Raw genomic sequence first — 20,557 nt, 5'->3', positions numbered from 1 at the left:
CACCAGGGTTCCAATTAGGGAATCCAAAAATCAAAGAAAACCTGTTTCCGCCGAGATGATTCTGACTCAAAATGACCCATAAGACAAAGTAGAACTGTCCCATAGGGTTTCCATGGAGCGGCTGGTAGATTCGAACTACCGACTTTTGGTTAGCAGCCGAGCTCTTAAGCACTGAGCCACCAGGGCTCTAATCAGGGAATAGCAGAGGGAAATCATTAATTCTTACCTCAAACAAAGCATAGGATAAATATTAATTCCAAAAAAATCCTAGTGAGAGGATCAACATAGGACCGAATTCCCCAAAGAACATTTGAGTCCCTCCTACTGCTGGAGCGAACATAGCAAAGATAGCATACTTTATCTGGAATGTTGATATCACTTCCCGCTGCCAGGAGCACTTTACTGCATTCTTCATGACCTCCTTCAACAGTCAAAAGGAATGGTGTTTCTCCATTCTATCAAAAGAAAAACTTAAAATCAATTCCCCCATGACACGGAATGAAGTTACTTGAGAAACAGTATGCTTTCTTGTACATTACTCTTGATATTAATACCAATTGCTGTGGAGCCTTTTCCTAGTCATGGTGACTCCATGCGTGCTAGACTAGAACTGTGGGTTTCAACTGATGATTTTTCAGAAGTTTATTGCCAGAACTTTCTTATCAGGTGCCTCTGGGTGCACTTGAACCTCCAACCTTTCAGTTAGCAGCCGAGTACATTAACCATTTGCACAAGCTAGGTATGACCCTTAATAAAAATATATAGCATTTATAAGCACCTATTGCACACTAAGCTTAGATTGCCAAGACAGTGTGCTTTAGCACAGTTAAATCTCATAACAGCCCTGTAAGGGGGGGGTTGATATTATCCCCATTTTACAGACATGGAAACTAAGCCTCAGCTGAAAAGTAGTAAAGCTAGCACTCACATCCAGCCTGTTTGGGTCCAAAGCCTGCACTCTTAACTGCCTTATTATCTTGCCTGCTTTTAGAGTTCCCATCTACCTTTCATGCTCCTACCAAAAACCAAAACCATTGTCTTCGAGTTGATTCAGACTCATAGCTACCATGAGCCATCTATTATACATCACGCACTACTAGGCACTGGGATTGGAAAAATGAATAGGATACAGACCCTGCCCACAAGAAGATAAAAATCTATCAAGAAAGATAAACATGGAAATAAATAATTATAATGCAGTATGAAACATACAAAGAAATACATTTGTACCAAGTACAGCTTTAATCTGTAAAACCGACTCAAAATTTTGCATCATTAAAAAAAAGAAAAGTAATATCCTATCTTATTATGATAAATATTAGTAGGACAAAATGAGAGTTTAAGCCAAAAGATAGAGGGAAAAAACAGAACTGGACTTATGGGGATCCTTTTTGAAGAATATTGGGAAGGAAGTGCATGCTTGGCAAAACAGAGGATCAGCAAAAAACAGGAAGACCCTCAACGAGATGGATTTACACAGTGGCTGCAACAATGGACTCAAACACAGCAACAACTGTGAGAATGGTACAGGATTGGGCAATGTTTTGTTTTGTTATACATGGGGTCGCTATGAGTTGGATCCAACTTGAATGTCACCTAACAGGAACAACATAGCCTTATAGAAGTCCTTGGGTGGTGTAAATGGTTAACGTGCTTAGTGCTAATGGCAAGGTTGGCATTTCAAATCCACCCAGAGTCACCTTGGAAGGGATGCCTGTGGATGTCCTTCCAAATAATCAGCCATGGAACAAGTTCTACTCTGACACACATGGAGTCACCATGAGTCAGAACCGACTTGGAATTGACTGGTACTTTTTATGGAGCCCTGGTGGCACAGTGATTAAGAGCTTGGCTGTTAACCAAAATGTCGGCAGTTCAAATCCACCAGATGCTCCTTGGAAACCCTATGAAGCAGTTCTACTCTGTCCTGTAGGGTTGCTAGGAGTCGGAATTGACTCGATTGCAATGGGTTTTTTTTTTTTTTTTGGTTTGGTTATGGCCTTCGGAGGTATTTTACAGATGCAGAACCAAGGCTGAGAGGGATTAAGTAACGTGCCCAAGATTATCCAGTTGGAGAGTAGCAGTCAGAGCCATGCTTTTAATCTCTGCGTGCCCACATCTAGCGACACATGTGACCAGGCTGGTCTGGTCCAAAGGTAATGCTGACTTGTCCCAGGCATCACACATGTTCACTTTCATAGCCTTCTATTTTCATCATGTTGTCCACTCACAGTTGCTATTTTTATTACTGGACTCCATCAATTCTAAAACCTATATTACTTCACATGTTAATATATCCTAGATCAGGATTCTTCATACAATCTCAGTCAACCAGGTGGCAAGTATGATATAGTTGTCATTGCCAGAGTGTGTGTGTTAAAAGTTTCAGAATGGGCCTTGGCAGCTTAGGAAAAAATCCCAGAAACCATGGTGGACACCCTTTTATGAAACACTGCATCACCTGTGAAGACACCAAAACCGGTTATAATTGAATTGATTCTGACTCATGGGGAACCCATGTGTAGAACTGTGCTCCATAGGGTTTTCAATGGCTGATTTTTCAGAGGTAGATGGCCAGATCTTTCTTCTGAGGTACCTCTGGGTGGACTCAAGCCTCCAACCTTCCCATTAGGAGCCAAGCAGATTAGCCATTTGTACCACCCAGGGAGTCCTTTGCAGGCGCAGAGGAAATTTTTTGTCTGGAAAAGCAAGGACATCAAAGATTCTGAGTAAGAGAGTGATTCAGAAGAATTAATCTCTGAATGTGAAGATTAAGAATGCTTTAAGCAGCTTATTTTCTTAAGTTTTCTTAATTGTCTTAATTTTTCTTTTTTTATTGTGCCTTAAGTGAAAGCTTACAAACCAAGTCGGTTTCCCATACAAAAACTTATACACACGTTGCTATACAACCCTAGCTGCTCTCCCTACCATGTGACAGCATGCTCCTCCTCTCCACCCTGTATTTCCCGTGTCCATTCAAACAGCTTCTGTCCCCCTCTGCCTTCTCATCTCACCTCCGGACAGGAGCTGCCCACATAGTCTCATGTGTCTACTTGAGCTGAGAAGCACAGTCCTCACCAGTATCATTTTATGCCTTATAGTCCAGTCTAATCTTTGTCTGAAGAGTTGCCTTCAGGAATGGTTTTAGTTTTGGGCTAACAGAGAGTCCAGGGACCATGTCCTCTGGGGTCCCTCCAGACTCTCTGGGGTCCCTCTCAGTCAGACCATTAAGTCTGATCTTTTTACTAGGATTTGAGATCTGCACCCCACTTTTCTTCTGTTCCATCAGGGATTCTCTGTTGTGCTCTCTGTCAGGGCAGTCATTAGTGGTAGCCAGCCACCATATAGTTCTGATTTCAGGCTGATGGAGTCTCTGGTTTATGTGGCCCTTTCTGTCTCTTGGGCTCATATTTTCCTTGTGTCTTTGGTGTTCTTCATTCTCCTTTGCTCCAGGTGGGTTGAGAGTAATTGACGCATCTTAGATGGCAGCTCACTAGCTTTTAAGACCCCAGAATTGTCTTAATTTTTTATACGTATGATAGAAATCTAAGATAAAATTCCTAAAAATCCCTTTCAATAAATATAAGTATTCTGAGTTACAGGAAAGTTTTGTGTCATAGTTTAATTGGCAGCATTCTTAGTGTTACATAGAATAATGGTGTGACTTAAAATCAATGGTATCTTAAATGACTGATGTTACTTTTTATTTCTCAGGAGAGAAGCCAAGTTTAGAATTCATCAGAACATTACATAAAGAAGTCAGAGAGGACTCCACTCACCTGTTTTCAAAGAGCCATTCAAAAGGTCATTGACCCAAAGGTTAACTAGAGCAGATGACTCACAAATCTGCCTCCAAAGCCACAGCCCCACTGAGGAATCCCAGATTCAGTTTCTCTCTCTACTGCTCTCAACCTGAATGTACTCAACCACCAGGTGCCCCAAACTGAACCCATCCAAATCCTCATTACTTCCTCCCTCTCACCCCACACACCTGCTGCTCGCCTGTGTTCCACAGCTCAGGGACAAGCACCCCACCCTTCCAGTAGCCCAAGCCAGAAAGTTGGGGGTCAGAACATCCTCCCACTCCCTAAATGCCCAGTCAGAGGTCTTATGGACTCTGCCTCTCCTATCACTTCATTTGATCATCAACTGTGAGTGCATCTAGGAGAGGCCCACAGCTCTTGCTTCGGCCATTTTGTTGTCTCCTGACTGTGACTCCCTACCTCTAGGCTCTCCTGGCACCAATCCACCCTTCGAGCTGCTGCCAGGGTTACTCGCCTGTACCCAAGATGGATCCCATGCCTCTTTGCTGCTTAACACCCTTCAAGGTCTCTGGTGCTGACAGGTCAAAACCAAAACCCTCCTCCACAGTCTTTCATCATCTTCCCTGACAGACTCAGCTCCCACTCTTCCACCTCAATTTCTGCCACGCTAAACTTATCAGTCCCAGAACGTGCCTTGGTCTTTCATGCCTCAGTTCCCTCCATGTGAAATAACCTACATTTATGGTCTCCTGTCTCCCACCTGCCAATGCTCACTCAAATGTCAAAACCCAGCTAATACATCATCTCCTCCATGAAGACTGTAATTTCCAGGGCTTCAAATCGTTTCATTTCAGTTTGAACCCATGTTGAGAATTTGCATTTCTAACACATTCCCTGCTGAAAACCTGCATTTCCGTCACAGATATACTGAATCAGAATCTACATTTTAACAAGATTCCCAGGTGATTCTTATGCATAACTTCCTGGGAACTTGTAAGAAATGCAAATTCTCAGCAGGGGTTCAAACCAGACCAACCGGTGTGAAGCCCTGGTAATTTCTGAGACAGATTTTCTTTTGTGTTCCCATGACATATTGTATAAAAAAAAATAGACATCTATTATTCCATTTAGCCCAATGTATTAATTTTTTTTAGATGACTTTCTATCCCTGTAGGCTTCTAGAATAAGAATAGCTAGTGACATAGAGTATGCATTAAACAAGTATTTCTTAATGAATGGGTGAATAAATGAATGGATTAAAAATTGAATTGCTGTGGAATACTTTAAAGAAAAAATAAGAACCTCTTAACATCACATTTTGACACTCAGTGGCTTTTGGTTTTCCCCCTTTCCTTTTCTGACTGCCTCCCTCTGACCCTTCTACGTTTAAGTCCTGTGCCCTGTAATGGACGCTTCCGCATACCTACCTCATTGGTCTCATTTATTTCTTGCCACTGAGTTAGCAGCACCTGTACCGCAGGACTGTGACCATGTTTTGCAGCGAGGTGCAGGGCAGTGTTCCCTTCCTGCAAGAGACAAACTTGAAGTAGGGTGTGTGCACTGAGGAACACGCCCCTCTAATAATCAGGCCTGCAATCAGGCTTCTCAAAGGTTTCATTTGGTTAAAGCTGGGATCCTGAGTATGAGTTATATTACCCACAGTTTTAAGTGAAATTTATAAAGATTTAAATGAAAAGACAGAGTTCTTTGAACCAGTAGATAAAACCAGTCTCTACCTCTTGTTCTACCTTTGCCACCAATTTGCTTTAAAAAAATAAAATGAAAATAATTCCATTTAACATAGGTGAGGGTAAACTGATGAAAGATTTCTGGGAGGTAGTTTTGGCACTGTATACTGAAAGACTTAAAAATGTGCAAACCCCCTTGACCTGCAATTCCACTCCTAGGAATTTATCCTAAGAAAATAATCACAGATGTTCACATAGAAATGGATGTCCACCCTGGGGTTCTCCCTCCTCAGCCAGCGGGGGCTGAGTCTCCAGGGGACCTCACGGAAGGGGTGGGGCAGGTTGGAGTTGATAGTGGAAAAACCTATGTAGCCTATTGACTTCACAAACACTTATAGAGCTAAAACTGCCAATCTGGACAATCCATTGTCAATGGCGATGAATTTCACCTGGATATCCCATGATTCTCTGACTGTAGGAACAGTTTAACAATTCTACCGCTGACCAAAATGTCATCACCAAATCAATACACTAACTGTTACTCCCTACACTGATTGTGACTCTCCTTTCTCTTGTTCTCACCAAAGAAATAAAAGTCCAACTCACCTTGTCCTTTTCCAAGGTATGCAGATTAAGGGAGATAAGTGTTTCGATCATCTCAACATGGCCCTTCTCAGCTGCCAAAAGAAATGGCTTTCTTCCTTTCTGAAATTCAATCACAAACTTCTAGCATTCATTACACACTTCCTGAACAAGCCACACAAGTGACAAGGCTGGAAGCATTTTAACCCCACATTCTGGTTACTGTTAAAACCTTCCCTGTGTTTAAGGTGAGTGATGAGGGAGCCAAGATGGTTCTTCTGATCATGGCATTCCAGGCCCTTCTGAGGGAAGATGCTGACAATCTCTCATCTTCTGACCGCTAAACCACATCCAGTTCTGGCCTGTCATCCCAAACTGTGGCAAACTCCATGTAAGCACAGAACTCATTTCATAGGGACCAAAAAAAAAAAATCAAACCCACTGCTGTCAAGAAGATTCTGACTCACAGTGATCCTGTAAGAAAGAGCAAAACTGCCCCATAGGGTTTCCAAGGTGGTAAATCTTTATAGAAGCAGACTGCCTCATCTTTCTCCCATGGAGTGGCTGGTGGGTTCAAACCACTGACCTTTTGGTAAACAGTCGAGTGCTTTAACTGCTGTGCCACCAGGGCTCCTCTTCACAGGGACAGAGAAATACTATTCAGGAAGGTTTTCCCAAGCCCAGGGGAGTTACTACCTCACAGCCAGACAATGAGATTCCCTTTTAAATGTAGAAATTTTATGAACTTTCTGTATGTATTCAATAGTTCATTCACTCAACTATTTATTGAGAAGCTACCATGTGTCGGACCCTGAATTAGGTACCTGTGCATCACATCAAGCCTTGTCTTATTGATAAAAATGTTTGAAACAGAAATTCTCAAGGGTTTAATATTTATGTGTCTTACTCAGACATGACTTTTTTTTAAATAATTTTTATTGTGCTTTAAGTGAAAGTTTACGAATCAAGTCAGTCTGTCACATATAAGCTTTTATACACCTTACTCCATATTCCCACTCACTCTCCCCCTAATGAGTCAGCCCGCTCCCTTCTTCCAGTCTGTACTTTCGTGACAATTTTCCCAGTTTCTAAGCCTCTCTACCCTCCTATCTCCCCTCCAGACAGGAGATGCCAACACAGTCTCAAGTGTCCACCTGATACAAGTAGCTCACTCTTTGTCAGCATGTCTCTCCAACCCATTGTCCACTCCCTTCCATGTCTGATGAGTTGTCTTCGGGAATGGTTCCTGTCCTGGGCCAACAGAAGGATTGGGGACCATGACCGCCAGGATTCCTCTAGTCTCAGTCAGACCATTAAGTCTGGTCTTTTTATGAGAATTTGGGGTCTGCATCCCACTGATCTCCTGCTCCCCCAGGGGTTCTCTGTTGTGCTCCCTGTCAGGGCAATCATCGGTTGTGGCCAGGCACCATCTAGTTCTTCTGGTCTCAGGATGATGTAAGTCTCTAGTTCATGTGGCCCTTTCTGTCTCTTGGGCTCTTAGTTATCGTGTGACCTTGGTGTTCTTCATTCTCCTTTGATCCAGGTGGGTTGAGATCAATTGATGCATCTTAGATGGCCGCTTGTTAGCATTTAAGACCCCAGACGCCACATTTCAAAGTGGGATGCAGAATGTTTTCATAATAGAATTATTTTGCCAATTGACTTAGAAGTCCCCTTAAGCCATAGTCCCCAAACCCCCGCCCTTGCTTCGCTGACCTTTGAAGCATTCATTTTATCCCAGAAACTTCTTTGCTTTTGGTCCAGTCCAGTTGAGCTGACCTTCTGTGTACTGAGTATTGTCCTTCCCTTCACCTAAAGTAGTTCTTATCTACTAACTAATCAGTAAATAACCCTCTCCCACCCTCCCTCCCTCCCCACCTTTAACCACAAAAGTATGTGTTCTTCTCAGTTTATACTATTTCTCAAGATCTTATAATCAGACATGACATTTTATCTGCTGATTCTTTTTAGGCCTTCCCTGCTCATATATTTCTCTCCAAGGTCCACCAAGAGTCAGCACAAAAACTCTTGAAAATAGGTCTATATGAAATGGAATGAAGAAATGAGGCACTATTTAGAGAACATAGCCAAGAGGGAGTGTTTAGGTGTGATTTGTTAAAAAGGGAAGTTCAAACATAGAATTTTCTCATTATGATAATTTCTTCAACTTTTCATGTAATCAGTGGAGACTGCATTTGCAGTAGCCAAAATGTCATCAAGAAAAGTGAAAGACCCATAGAAAATTTAATCGTCTAACTCAAGATATTTAAAAGGATGAAAAAGAAGTTGGGGTGGCAAAATGGAGGCAGGAGTATTTTTCTTTCTTTTTTTCTCCTAGCGGAGCCCAGTGTTGTTCAGGGTGGCAATGTGCCAAGCCCTAAGTGCAGAAACACTATTAGCCTAAGCTAGTGGTTCTCAGTGCTGGCTGTACCTTAGAATCACCTGCAGAGCTTTCTAGGCCTACCACTGCTTGGGCCCCACCTACAGTTTTTTTTTTTTTTTTTATTGAACTTTAGATGATGGTTTACAGAACAAAATAGTTTCTCATCAAACAGTTAGTACATACATTGTTGTGTGACATTGGTTAACAACCCCACAACCTGTCAACACTCTCCCTTCTCAACCCGGGATTCCCTATTACCAGCTTTCCTGTTCCCTCCTACCTTCCAGTCCCCACCGCAGAGCTGGTGTGCCCCTTTAGTCTTGTTTTGTTCCACGGGCCTGTTTAATCTTTCACTGAGGAGTATTTTTACAATTAAAGAGAAGAAAACTCTCATAAATTGGCTTGGCATGTTATAACTACAGCTTAGCAAGATGTTGCTAATGTGAAAAAAAGGTACGAGCCTCTTTATAAGAAGGTTCCTAAATCTGAGATTTCCCACCTGATCTCCCACTAACATAGGGTAATGAAAAGATCATGGTCACTGTTAACTTGAGATAACAGCTCACTACTCCCCAATAACACTAACTGGAGGGAATAGGAAGGGAAAACACTGAAAAAATAAATTGCACACACACACATAAAGTCTGCAGGGATCAGTTCTATGGGGTTTTGCATTCACAACTTGGAAACAAATTGGAACCAAAAAATTCACCTAGTTTGTCGTTCTTTGACCAGATACATTGCCAATGTGGTATACATACCCAACCCATCAAAGTTTGAAAGCTTGACTCCCTTCAGTTTCATTAAGTGACTAAGAAAGGGAAAAAGAAACAGAGACTGCTCCGGGCCACAGTTTGCCTACTTATTGAAGAGCAATAGGTGCTTGACTTATAACCATGAACGACCATGAGCCATAAGCCATGAGCAACTCTTCAGAAATGATAGACCAAAAATTATTGTGTGCGATTTATACAAATACCTGCATATGGTGACCACAGATAAAGGTCCATATAAACAAATCTTGAAACTGAAATGAAAGATTTTGATTTATATTAGATTAAAACATTTGGTCACATACCCTTATAAATCATTCATTCATTTATTTATTCAACAATTATTGAGTATATGCCAGGTATTGTGCTAAGCAATAAAGTGGCCAAGATGAAAAATATATTGCCATTTCCTCAAGGACAGCAGAGTCCAGTAGGGAAGACAGACACAAAAGCAAGTAATTATAATACAGCAATTGAGTTCTGGTGATATATGGTGTATATAACACAGCAGGAAACTCTGGTGGTGTGGTGGTTAAGAGCTACAGCTGCTAACCAAAACGTCGACAGTTCGAATCCACCAGGCGCTCCTTGGAAACCGTATGCAGGAACAAGCGTTTGTGGATGGGGAGGCAGGTGACAACAAATCAGGAAAAGGGCCTTTAAAGGTTGCTAATGCACTGGAACAGGAGAAAAGAATACTTGTTACCTGTTTTCTGCCCAGCATCTTTTCCACTGAAGAATGGCCCCTCGCCCACTTAGTGGCACTGTTAAGTATAGGTTCCTGCGTCTCTTGCCATTCAACCCTTGGCCGCAGTGTTTGGTTCAGGGGTGGTCACATGACAAGCCACAGCAACCAGAGTCAATCATGGGATTTCTTTCTGGCACATTCTATTGTTATTCTAGGTCACCAGCTAAACTGTGAGCAGCCCTCTTCACCACCTGCTAAGAAGTATCTGCCTAAGAATGAAGCCAGAACAGAGGAAAATAGAGCTGAAAAATAGATAAACAGCTCTGGTGACATCTTTTGAGCTCCTAGATTCAGACATGCCTGAAGCTATCCATGCCTGGATTTTTCAACTGAATGAGTCAATTTGTTCCTTTTTTTTTTTTTTTCTCCCCTGAGAGTAGTCTGAGTTGAATTTCTGTCACCTTTCACTAGCAGAGTTTCCTTGAAGAAACTGTCCTATCTTGCAGAATTATGAGAGTGACCACAATACCAACGCAGGTATTGAATGAACTAAACATTCAGATTCACAAAATTACCACAGGCTACACTTGGCCCTAGTCGACTCAGAAGACACAGGACATGAACCACAGCTTATCACCATCAGCTGTTCCTCCTCAAACTACATTCCATGTAGCTGTCTAGGAGCTATTCTCTTTGCTCCCTTCCCCGGCTAACTGACAGCTCAGTTGGCTTCCCCCTGGTATTTATAGTTCATCTGTATTTCCTCCCAGCCTAGATGCAATTTACCAATTAGGGGTCTTATCTATCATAAGCAATGCTTCTTAGTAACATAGCCAATATTTTATTTGTATCTGGTTTACAGGGACACAAAGGCAGAAAGTTAGCCAAAGTTTAAATTCTCACACAGAAGGAAAAGAGGTGTTGTTAGCCTTTTGTCTACAGAGATTATAAATAATACATGAGGGTGTTGTGCCCTATAATGGACATTTGTTGCCTTTGCATCCATGTTTATCTTTCTTTTAGTAATGGCACTTTGGTTTTCCCTTGGAGAACCCATCCTCCTGCCATTTAGTGCTGTCCATTGCCACAGCTTACCTGCCTGCCTTCTGCTCTATGAAGTAATAATCTTACCCATACTAGTCACATATTAAAAGGCAGCATATCGGTCACAGTGACTGGTTCAGGATTGGGCACATCATTCAATCAGGGCCAGACAGACTCATACCTGAGATTTATATATGAACATTTGATGAGAGAGAGATTTTCTTTCTCACAGATCAAAATCCATAAGGATATCAACTTGAGGCTGTAGCAGCCATCTTTCCTACCACACAGGCAGTATACTTACGAATAATGCCAACATACAGACAGCCAAGTGTTGGAGAAAGAAAAAGAGCTGAATCCAGCCATGCCTGAAGCTAGTATACTATTGAACTCTTTAGTTAAAAAATCGAAACCAGACCTATTGCCATCAAGTAGATTCAGACTCATGGTGACCCCATGTGTGTCAGACTAGAGCTGCTCCATAGGGTCTTCTTGGCTGTAATCTTTACAGAAGACGATCACCGGGTCTTTCTTCCACAGTGCCACTGGGTGGGTTTGAACCTCCAATCTTAGGTTGCTAGTTGAGTGCAAAAGTAAACTACCTCTTATTGCTTAACCTTGTTTGAACTGGATTTTTGTCACTTGCAACAGTAAAAATTGAAGCCAATCCATATTTATTAGCTATCTGGGGACAAATGTTCTTAGATACTAGAAGTATCAAGGATCTGTTCAACTTTGAAATGACCTTGCTTTTTTACCCAGTGCTACAAAGCTTTGCACTTCTGCATAGCTAAACAAATAGAGGATCCACCCACAAAGAAACCTCAGCTGATAAGAAATGGGAGGTTATGAGAAAAGACACAGTTATTACAGATGAAAACATCGTTCCTCTCCAAGAAAACAGCAACTACTTTAACCTCCGGATGCCTTTTTAACGTATTATCATCAAGGAAAAAAAACAGTAAGCACCAAATTACACAAAATAAGGACATTAAAAAGTAATCTATTATGTAATCTATATCTTATAAATATATCAAAAGGAAGCAAAAACATGGAAGTTTCCTAGACACATCTAAACACTTTAAGGGACCAAGTAGCTGGGGCTGGGGTCTGGGGACCATAGTCTTGGGGGACATCCAGGTCAACTGGCATAACATAGTTTATGAAGAAAATGTTCTACATCCCATTTTGGTGAGTAGTATGTGGAGTCTTAAAAGCCTGCAAGCAGCCATCTAAGATACATCTATTGGTTCCATTCTACTCAGAGCAAAGGAGAATGAAGAAAATGAATGAAGAAACAAGGAAAATATTAGTCCAAAACGCTAAAGGACCACATGAACCAGAGACTCCACCAGCCTGAGACCAGAACTAGATGGTGGGTAGCTACCACCAATGACTGTCCTGACAGGGATCACAACAGACAGTCCAAGACACAGCAGGAGAGAAATATAGAACCGCATTCAAAATTATGTAAAAAGACCAGACTTACTGGTCTGGCAGAGACTAAACGATCCCCTGAAGCTATGGCTCCTAGACGCTCTGCTAACCCAGAACTGAAACTATTCCCAAAGCCCACTTTACAGACAAAGATTAGACAGGCCTATAAAACAAAAAGTAACACAGGTGAGGAGAGGCTGCTGGACAGAACACAGCACAAGGCCCACAATGCCTCAGGTGCATGTCTACACCGCATGGCATTTCTCCTCACCCGGCAATTAGGATTTTAAGTAGAACCCCAGCATAATGGAAAGGTCCCTGAATAACTAGAGGTTTCAGAGGGAACAAAAATATTTGCCATGAGTAAGAAGTGCTGAAAAGAGCAGTGCGTTGACTATGATGTCCTGGTGCTGATGTGGGTGGGAGGCGCTGGATTAGTTCTCTCTTGACACACTGGAGCCAATAAATCAAAAACCAAACCCACTGCTGACGAGTCAATTCTGACTCATAGCGACCCTATAGGACAGAGTAGAACTGACCCATACAGTTTCCAAGGAGCACCTGGTGGATTCAAACTGCCAATCCTTTGGTTAGCAGTCGTAGCACTTAGCCACTACACCACCAGGGTTTCCACTGGAGCCAATAGTTTTGATTAAATCTAAGGCTGTTAAATGTTGGCCTCAGGTCTAATAAAAACATAAACGTCTTCTCAATACCCTCATGCTCATTATTTCCACCCTCCAAAAAGAGAAGCTTCTTAGCATTTTGATCTCCAGAGACTTCTCATATATTCCTTTGAATCCAATCAAAGTTTTTATCATATCGTTAGCTGAAACCAACATAACTTTATACCACAAGATTCTTATAGTCTATCAATATATGAATTGCCTCTGAGGCCCTTCCTTCTATTCCCCAGGCCCCTAAACATTTTAGTCTGAGTACTTATTTTTTATCACTAGATGAAAGTTTACATGTAGATCCAAGATACCTAAAGTACTCCGCCCATAACTACTCCTGGCTGCTCTAATCATTTTCCCATGGAAAGATCACAGTGATTTCTAGAGCTATGGAGTCAGGAGAAACTTCAGTAAGATTTCCCACGGTACTCCATCTCTACTATCCTCACCCAAACTCTCCTAAACCAAAAACTAAAAACCAAACATGTTGCCGTTGAGTCAATTCCAACTCATTGCAACCCTATAGGACAAAGTAGAACTGCCCCATAGAATTTCCAAGGAGCAGCTGGTGGATTTGAACTGCTCACATTTTGGTTAGCAGCTTGAGGTCTTAACCACTGCACTACCAGGGCTCCCCAAACTCTCCTAGGCCTAATTAAATCCATTTTATTATTAAGGCCTCTTCCCAGTAAAGCATTCCTTGTTAGCTTTTGGAGTTCCCTCTAAGCCAAAGAGAAGGATTTTAGGAACCCTGTTTGGTAATCTCACAGCTGTTCTCAATCATTTACTGTTGATGACAAACTAGGCAAGAGAGTGGTTCTTGGAAGGAGAAGGGATCCTTTCCATCAAACACATTCCATGAACTCCACAATACCTTTCTAAACAAATACATATGGGAACTCCCATGATGAATTAATAGACCCTGAGTTCCTGATACGAGCTCTAACTAGCTTTAGCCAACGTTGTTGTTAGTTGCCATCATCGAGTTGACTCAAACTCATGGTGACCTTACATATAACAGAATGAAACATAGCCCAGTCCTGCACCATCCTGAAGATTGTTGGTATGTTCATATATTTCAGCACTATATGTGACCCATAAGGTTTTCATTGGCTGATTTTCAGAAGTAGATCACCAGGCCTTTCAACCTAGTCTGTCTTAGTCTGAAAGCTCCGCTGAAGTCTGTCCACCATGGGTGACCCTGCAGATATTTGAAATACCAGTGGCATAACTTCCAGCATCATAGCAACATGCAAGCCACCATAGTACGATAAGTTGATGGGTGGGTGTGGTGGCTGGCCAATGCACCTGACCCCAACTCACAAATCTCAGAAAGAGTAGACTTTGTCTGTTCCATTGATCAATCCACAGTTTTGTTACAGGATTTAAACGAGAGTCAGAGATTCTTCTCTCCTTAGATAAAGCAGTGGACTAATTTTTTTTGCTCATTCCTCATATGTCTCTGAACCCACCTTAATTTTAAGATTGTCATTTGGGCCTATGGTTCTGTACAGCCTGCTTCCAGTCAGAGGAAGAAGAGGAAGATGAAAGGGGGTGTGAATACCATCGCACCCCTGCCAGGAGGAGGGCGTAGAGAGGGAGAAGAAATATGGGTGCTTCATCAATGCTTCCTGTCCTCCCCACAGGCAGGGGCTAGGGCCACTGCTAGCACCACCACTTCCCTTCCGCTGTGTGGCCCCCCACAGTGATGGAGCATCTGGCTACAGGACCAGGTCTGTCTGTGCTGGCTGCTTGGGCAGCTCCACCACTTTTGTAGGGTGTGGTACATGAGAGACCTGTTCTACCACTGGAAACCCACCTCATCAGGCTGGTTTAGGTCCTTCAGGTGCAGATCTTGAATGAGGTACTCAGCGATTCGCACGCTATTGCTCTGAGCTGCAAAGTGGAGGGCATTCATTCCATCCTGAAGAGAACCAGGGGAGGGTGAGGTACTTACACAGTGTCCTCAGAGCCTCTGCATTCCTGTGCTGGTGGAGTGAGAGCTTACCTCCAGGTGTGACCCACGTGCCTACCTGATTCTTGGCTCTCTGGTCCACACCAGCTTTCACTAGCATGAGCATGATCTCAAGGCTTCCAGACCAGGCTGCAAGGTGAATTACCATCAAGCCGTGCTTCACCGAGAAGAGAAGAGAGAATTCCTCACTTGGATAAGCCACAGCACACTATCTCAGCCAAGGCCAAGCTAATACTAGACTGTTAAAAACTAAGGAATATAGAGAGAATTTAATATTTAGTCAAGGTGATATTTCAATTCTGGGTGGGATGATTTAATAAGTGATGCAGACACAGTGGTTCTTTATCTGGAAAAAAATAAAATTGAAATTCTATGTCACACTGTCATGGATTGAATTGTGCCCCCCCAAAATATGTGCCAACTTGGTTAGGCCATGATTCCCAGTATTGTGTGGTTGTCCTCCATTTTGTGATTGTAATTTTATGTTAAAGAGGATTAGGGTGGGATTGTAACACCCTTATTAAGGTCACATTCCTGATCCACTGTAAAGGGAGTTTCTCTAGGGTATGGCCTGTACCACCTTTTATCTTACAAGGGAAGCAAGCAGAGAGTGGAGGACCTCACACCACTAAGAAAGCAGCTCCAGAACAGAGCGTGTTGTTTGGACCTGGAGTCCCTGCACAGGGGAGCTCCTAGACCTGGGGAAGATTGATGAGTAGGCCAACAGAGAGAGAAAGCCTTCCTCTGGAGCCAACACCCCAAATTTGGACTTTCAGCCTACTTTGCTGTGAAGAAATAAATTTCTCATTGTTAAACCCAGCCACTTGTGGTATTTCTGTTATAGCAGCACTAGATGACTAAGACACCTACCATACACATACAGCATTAACTTCACACACAAAAAAACATGGCTGAGTCAGTTCTACCTCATAGCACCCCTACTGGACAAAATAGAACTGTCTCTAGGGTTTACAAGGCTATAATCTTTACGGGAGCAGATCACCAGGTCTTTTCTCCCCTGAAGTTGCTGGTGTGTTCGAACTGCCAACTTTTTGGTTATCAGCTGAGTGTTTAACCACTGTGCCACCAGGGCGCCTTACCTCCACAAAAGTACCTTCCAAAAGCAAGCCCCCCATCACACCATATTTGCCTCTCCTAATACGCTATGTTCGCAATCTGGGAAACCAGTTTGCTTGATGTATACTTTATGAGTAGATAAACAAGGAAAGAAGGTCTATGGGGGCACTTCTATTTGTTAGGTGTATAATCTTGGCATTTATTTTGGCTGCTCCAGAAATGGAATTAATACGTTCTCTTATTCTCAGTAGAGTTCAGGTTTGGAGAGATAAAATAGCAAGTCCCCCATTATTGAGGGGTGACTCTAAATTGGTGGTCCTCAACTGGAGGCAATTTTTGATTGTCTTAACTGAGAGGTTGTTATGGATTAAATTGTGTCCACACAAAATATGTGTTGTACAAATTCAAAATCAATTAAGGACCTAAATGTGAAAACTAAAACCATAAAATTCTTAGAAGAACTACCAGGGGCAATGCTGTCAGGCCTAGCTTTCAAGAATGGATTATCCAATATTATAACAAAATCACAAACAGCAAAAGACAAATAAATAAATGGGACATCATAAAAATTAAAAACTTTTGTTCATCAAAAGACTTTACCAAAAAACTGAAAACACAAGCTATTGACTGAGAGAATATCTTTGGAAACCATATAGCTGACAAGAATCTACTAACCAAAATATATACAATAAAACTTTGACAAATAGACAAATAACCAAATCACAAAATGGGCAAATGACTTGAATAGACATTTCACCAAAGAGGACATTCAAATGGCCACCAAACACATGAAAAGATGTAATTAGTCATCAGAGAGATGCAAATACAAAACCACAATGAGTTACCATTTCACTTCCACTAGGATGGCTAAGATTAAAAAAATAATAATAATAAACCAGAAAATAACAAATGTCGGCAAGAATGTGGGGAAATTGGAACCCTTATCCATTGCTCATGGGAATGCAAAATGGTACAGCCCTTGTGGAAAACAGCATGGCAGTTCCTCAGAAAACTAAAAATGGTACGACCATATGATCCAGCAATTCCTAGGAATATACCCAACAAAGACACTTGTACACCAATGTTCTCTGCAGGCCAGGACAGAGCGGGAGAAAAATGTAGAACAAAATTTAAAGTCACACACACACATACAAAAGACTAGACGTACTGGTCTGACAGAGACTGGAGTCTCCCAGAAACTATGGCCCCTGGACACCCTGCTAACTCAGAACAGAAGCCACTCCAAAGCCCACCTTTCAGCCAAAGATTAGACAGGACTATGAAACAAACAATAACACATGTGATTAATGTGTTTCTTAAGTTCAATCAAGTATACGAGAGCAAATGGGCAACACTCGCCCAAAAGCAGGACGAGAAGGCAGCAAGGGACAGGAAAACTAGATTAATAGACGCAGGGGACCCAGGGTAGAAAGGGAAAGGGAAAGGGTGCTGACACATCATTGTGGGGATTGCAACCAATGTCACAAAACAATTTGTGTATAAATTTTGCTGTAATTTGTGCCGTAAACTTTCACCTAAAACACAAAACTAAAAAAAAAAAAAAAAAACAGAGGCCAGAATATTTGGGACAGGTGATTAATCACATTTTGGTATGAACTCTACTTTTCCTTTCCCTAAGAGATCCTTCCTAATTTCAAAGCAGCCAACATTTTAAAATTCAAACACTGATTATAAAATCTAAAAAGCCAGGAATTCAATCTGCAAACAACTTGCATCTCTAAAACTCTAAATTTGGAGTGGAGCCACCGTCCCTTGGAGGCAATGAATCACTGCTCACAGATGTAAATTCCCCAGAACCCTCAGAAAGCAATGTCTTCTGAAGTCGATGCTCACACACTTGGGACTGTTTCAGAGCACAGGTCATGGTTTACACTCATAGCTGGCACACAAATGCTCTGTAAAGTGTAAAATGCCTGATAGGCACTAATGACCTGTTACTACCAGTCTGCTCATAGGTGAGAAGGCCAATGACTTTCAAGGGGCTTCCCAGAGGCCAGAAGCTCCTAGAACGGATGCTTGGCATTATTCTCTGAGTACCACCTCCACTCCTACCTGGGATCCTTTGTAAGTGCCTTCATTTGTCTAGTCTGCCTCTTCCCAGCATTCAGGGAGGCAGACCCCTTTGAACCTGGAGACCCACAGAAGCTGGACTAGGCATTTGGTGTTTAACATGCAATGCCTTGAGTGATCCTAATCTGTTACAGTCTCTTTCCCTGCTTCCCAGATAGATTGTAGGCCCCTCAAAGTAGGGACTATATTTCCTACCAGTGTTTCTCAAACACAATCAGCTGAGGATCTTGTTAAATCACAGATTCTGATTCAAAACGTCCAGAGTGGGGCACAAGATTCTGCATTTCTAACAAGCTCCCAGAATACTGATGCTTCTGGTCCCAGGACCACACCTTGGGTAGCAATAGGACTTAACACCTACTTGAATCCCCAGTGGCTGGCATTGAGCTTTATCCACAACAAGCACTTAATAAGTGTTGATTGTGAAGGGGTTCTGTTGTTGGTTCTTTGCAAATACGTATTAGAACGAATACAAACAATTTGCCATCTTGGCGTATACTCCCAAGTCAAACTCAGAACTCATCACCCAGATAAAGAAGCTGTTGGATCTCACCAGATATGGCATTGCTTGAATTGTAAAATCACTTTATTATTTATGTACTACTGCACTGTGAATAATTAAATTAGCCATAAAAATACTTAACTTGGTGAAGGAACTTTCAAGACACGGAAGTGATATACATTAGGAATTACTATATTTCCCACCTGACAATATTTCAGTCTCACAAGGCAAAGTTAAGAGAGGCTGACGCTAGCAAAATCATAATTCAGATATTAAAGAAAAAAAAAAAAAGTTGCCTTCAGGTCGATTCAACTCATGGCAATCCTGTGTGTGTCAGAGTAGAGCTGTGCTCCAGAGAGTTTTCAATGGCTGATTTTACAGAAGTAGATTCCCAGGTCTTTCTTCTGAGGTGCCTCTGGGTGGATTCAAACTTCCAACCTTTCAGTTAGCATCCAAGTGTGTTAATGTCACCATGAGTCAGAAACAACTTGATGGCAATGGCAACTGGTACTTCAGATATAGGGTAAATATATATTTATATTTTTTATATATTTTGGAAAATATACATATTTTGGAAAAGCCTCAAAGTTGGTAAAACATCTTTCCATCATTTTGGGAATGACTGACTTAAAACACTATGACATATAAACCAGTACTGTATTTAATATATTAGGAATACAACAATCCACAGCTATGTTCTTGAAAAGAAAAGATGCTATTCAATCTGAGCAATGGATATACAGATATTTGCTGTATGATCCTCTTGACTTATATAGTATAAGATTTGGGCTGTGGTTATTAAAGATGGAGTAAGCACACTCTACCCTGTCTCACCATCCAAATGTAACTAAAATCTTTGGACAGAATGAATGGAGCAGCTATCTCAGGACGAAAAGTAAATGGCAGCAGGGGGATTAGGGAAGGAAACCAGAACTCAATACGTGAAGAATCTGGCAGTGAGTTTCCTGTTTTTGCTTCCATACCTTCCAGCTTGGACTCAAAGGCAGTATGAATCATGAACCTGGGCCCTGGTACAGACAGAAAGAGTGACAAGAGAAGCCCTCTCTCTCCCATCTAAGGAGTATAATGGGGGCCCTTACAGGACAGAGAAAATGGAAGAGATCCTCTTTTGTTTTCTCTTTTGTCCTTGCCCCAAGGCTAGTCCTGCTCCCACAGCAGCAACCCCAAGATAGCAGGGAGAGCAGCAGTGGCCAAGCAGGCACTTACAGCTCTGACAAAGGGGAATCCTTTTCCTGGATCAGGGGAACTGTGGTCAGAAGAGTGTGAGAGGAAATCCTGTTGCTTTTTTCTCTCTCTCTACCCTCCCACCACTTGGTGCTAGAAGCCAACCAAACTGTGGTAAATACACAGCCAGGTTGGGAGACCACACCTTGGGCTTTCTAGCCAGAGAGCCAGTAATAAAGGAAGGGGATTCTGGGAGCTGGAGAGCGTGGAGGAGATGATCATGGAGAGGAGGGAGCTCAAGAAAGGGATCCCATAAAGTTGCATGTGTATTCTTGGGCTCGCCCTCGAGCTGCCCATGGATATGGCCCCAAACAGTATAACAAAGGCTTTGAGAACTGGAATACTGCAGGGTAGACCACTGCCCAGGTTTTTGGACTGGTTCCCGGATGGTGCACATGTGGAAAAGATCTGAATAGCAATGTAAAAGCTCTGAAAACTAAAGCAACATTGATGTCAAATGGTATTGAAAATATTGGTGCCATTCTGCTTCTGTTACACATCATTCAATCTACTTGCTTACCAATACCAGAAGGGGGGAAAAAAAAGACAAGGAGGGACGTGTCCCACTGGTCAAACACTGAGAAACTCATCATTGTCAAATCTATGCCATGTCTATGACTGCAGACAAAAC

The 20,557-nt window shown here is 42.1% G+C and overlaps 1 protein-coding gene across 12 annotated transcripts in view; it reads right to left on the bottom strand.

The window, feature by feature from the left end:
• ANKDD1B (ankyrin repeat and death domain containing 1B) overlaps positions 1–20,557 on the bottom strand; it is an 80,922-nt gene that overhangs the window by 40,786 nt on the left and 19,579 nt on the right. For 10 of the 12 annotated variants that reach the window (XM_049866019.1, XM_049866047.1, XM_049865994.1 and 7 more), the window contains 5 exons: positions 15,070–15,168; positions 14,856–14,960; positions 6,059–6,157; positions 5,192–5,290; positions 357–455 (listed from right to left, as the gene is read on the bottom strand). In XM_049866019.1, coding sequence (XP_049721976.1) covers positions 357–455; positions 5,192–5,290; positions 6,059–6,157; positions 14,856–14,960; positions 15,070–15,168 — 501 coding nt within the window. The remainder of the gene's footprint in view (positions 1–356; positions 456–5,191; positions 5,291–6,058; positions 6,158–14,855; positions 14,961–15,069; positions 15,169–20,557) is intronic. The other 2 variants (XM_049866028.1, XM_049866056.1) reach the window with 2 other exon arrangements.

Source organism: Elephas maximus, chromosome 2 (assembly GCF_024166365.1).
Source record: "Elephas maximus indicus isolate mEleMax1 chromosome 2, mEleMax1 primary haplotype, whole genome shotgun sequence".
Taxonomy (NCBI): Eukaryota; Metazoa; Chordata; class Mammalia; order Proboscidea; family Elephantidae; genus Elephas; species Elephas maximus.
This window is presented reverse-complemented; position numbering and strand designations above follow the sequence as displayed.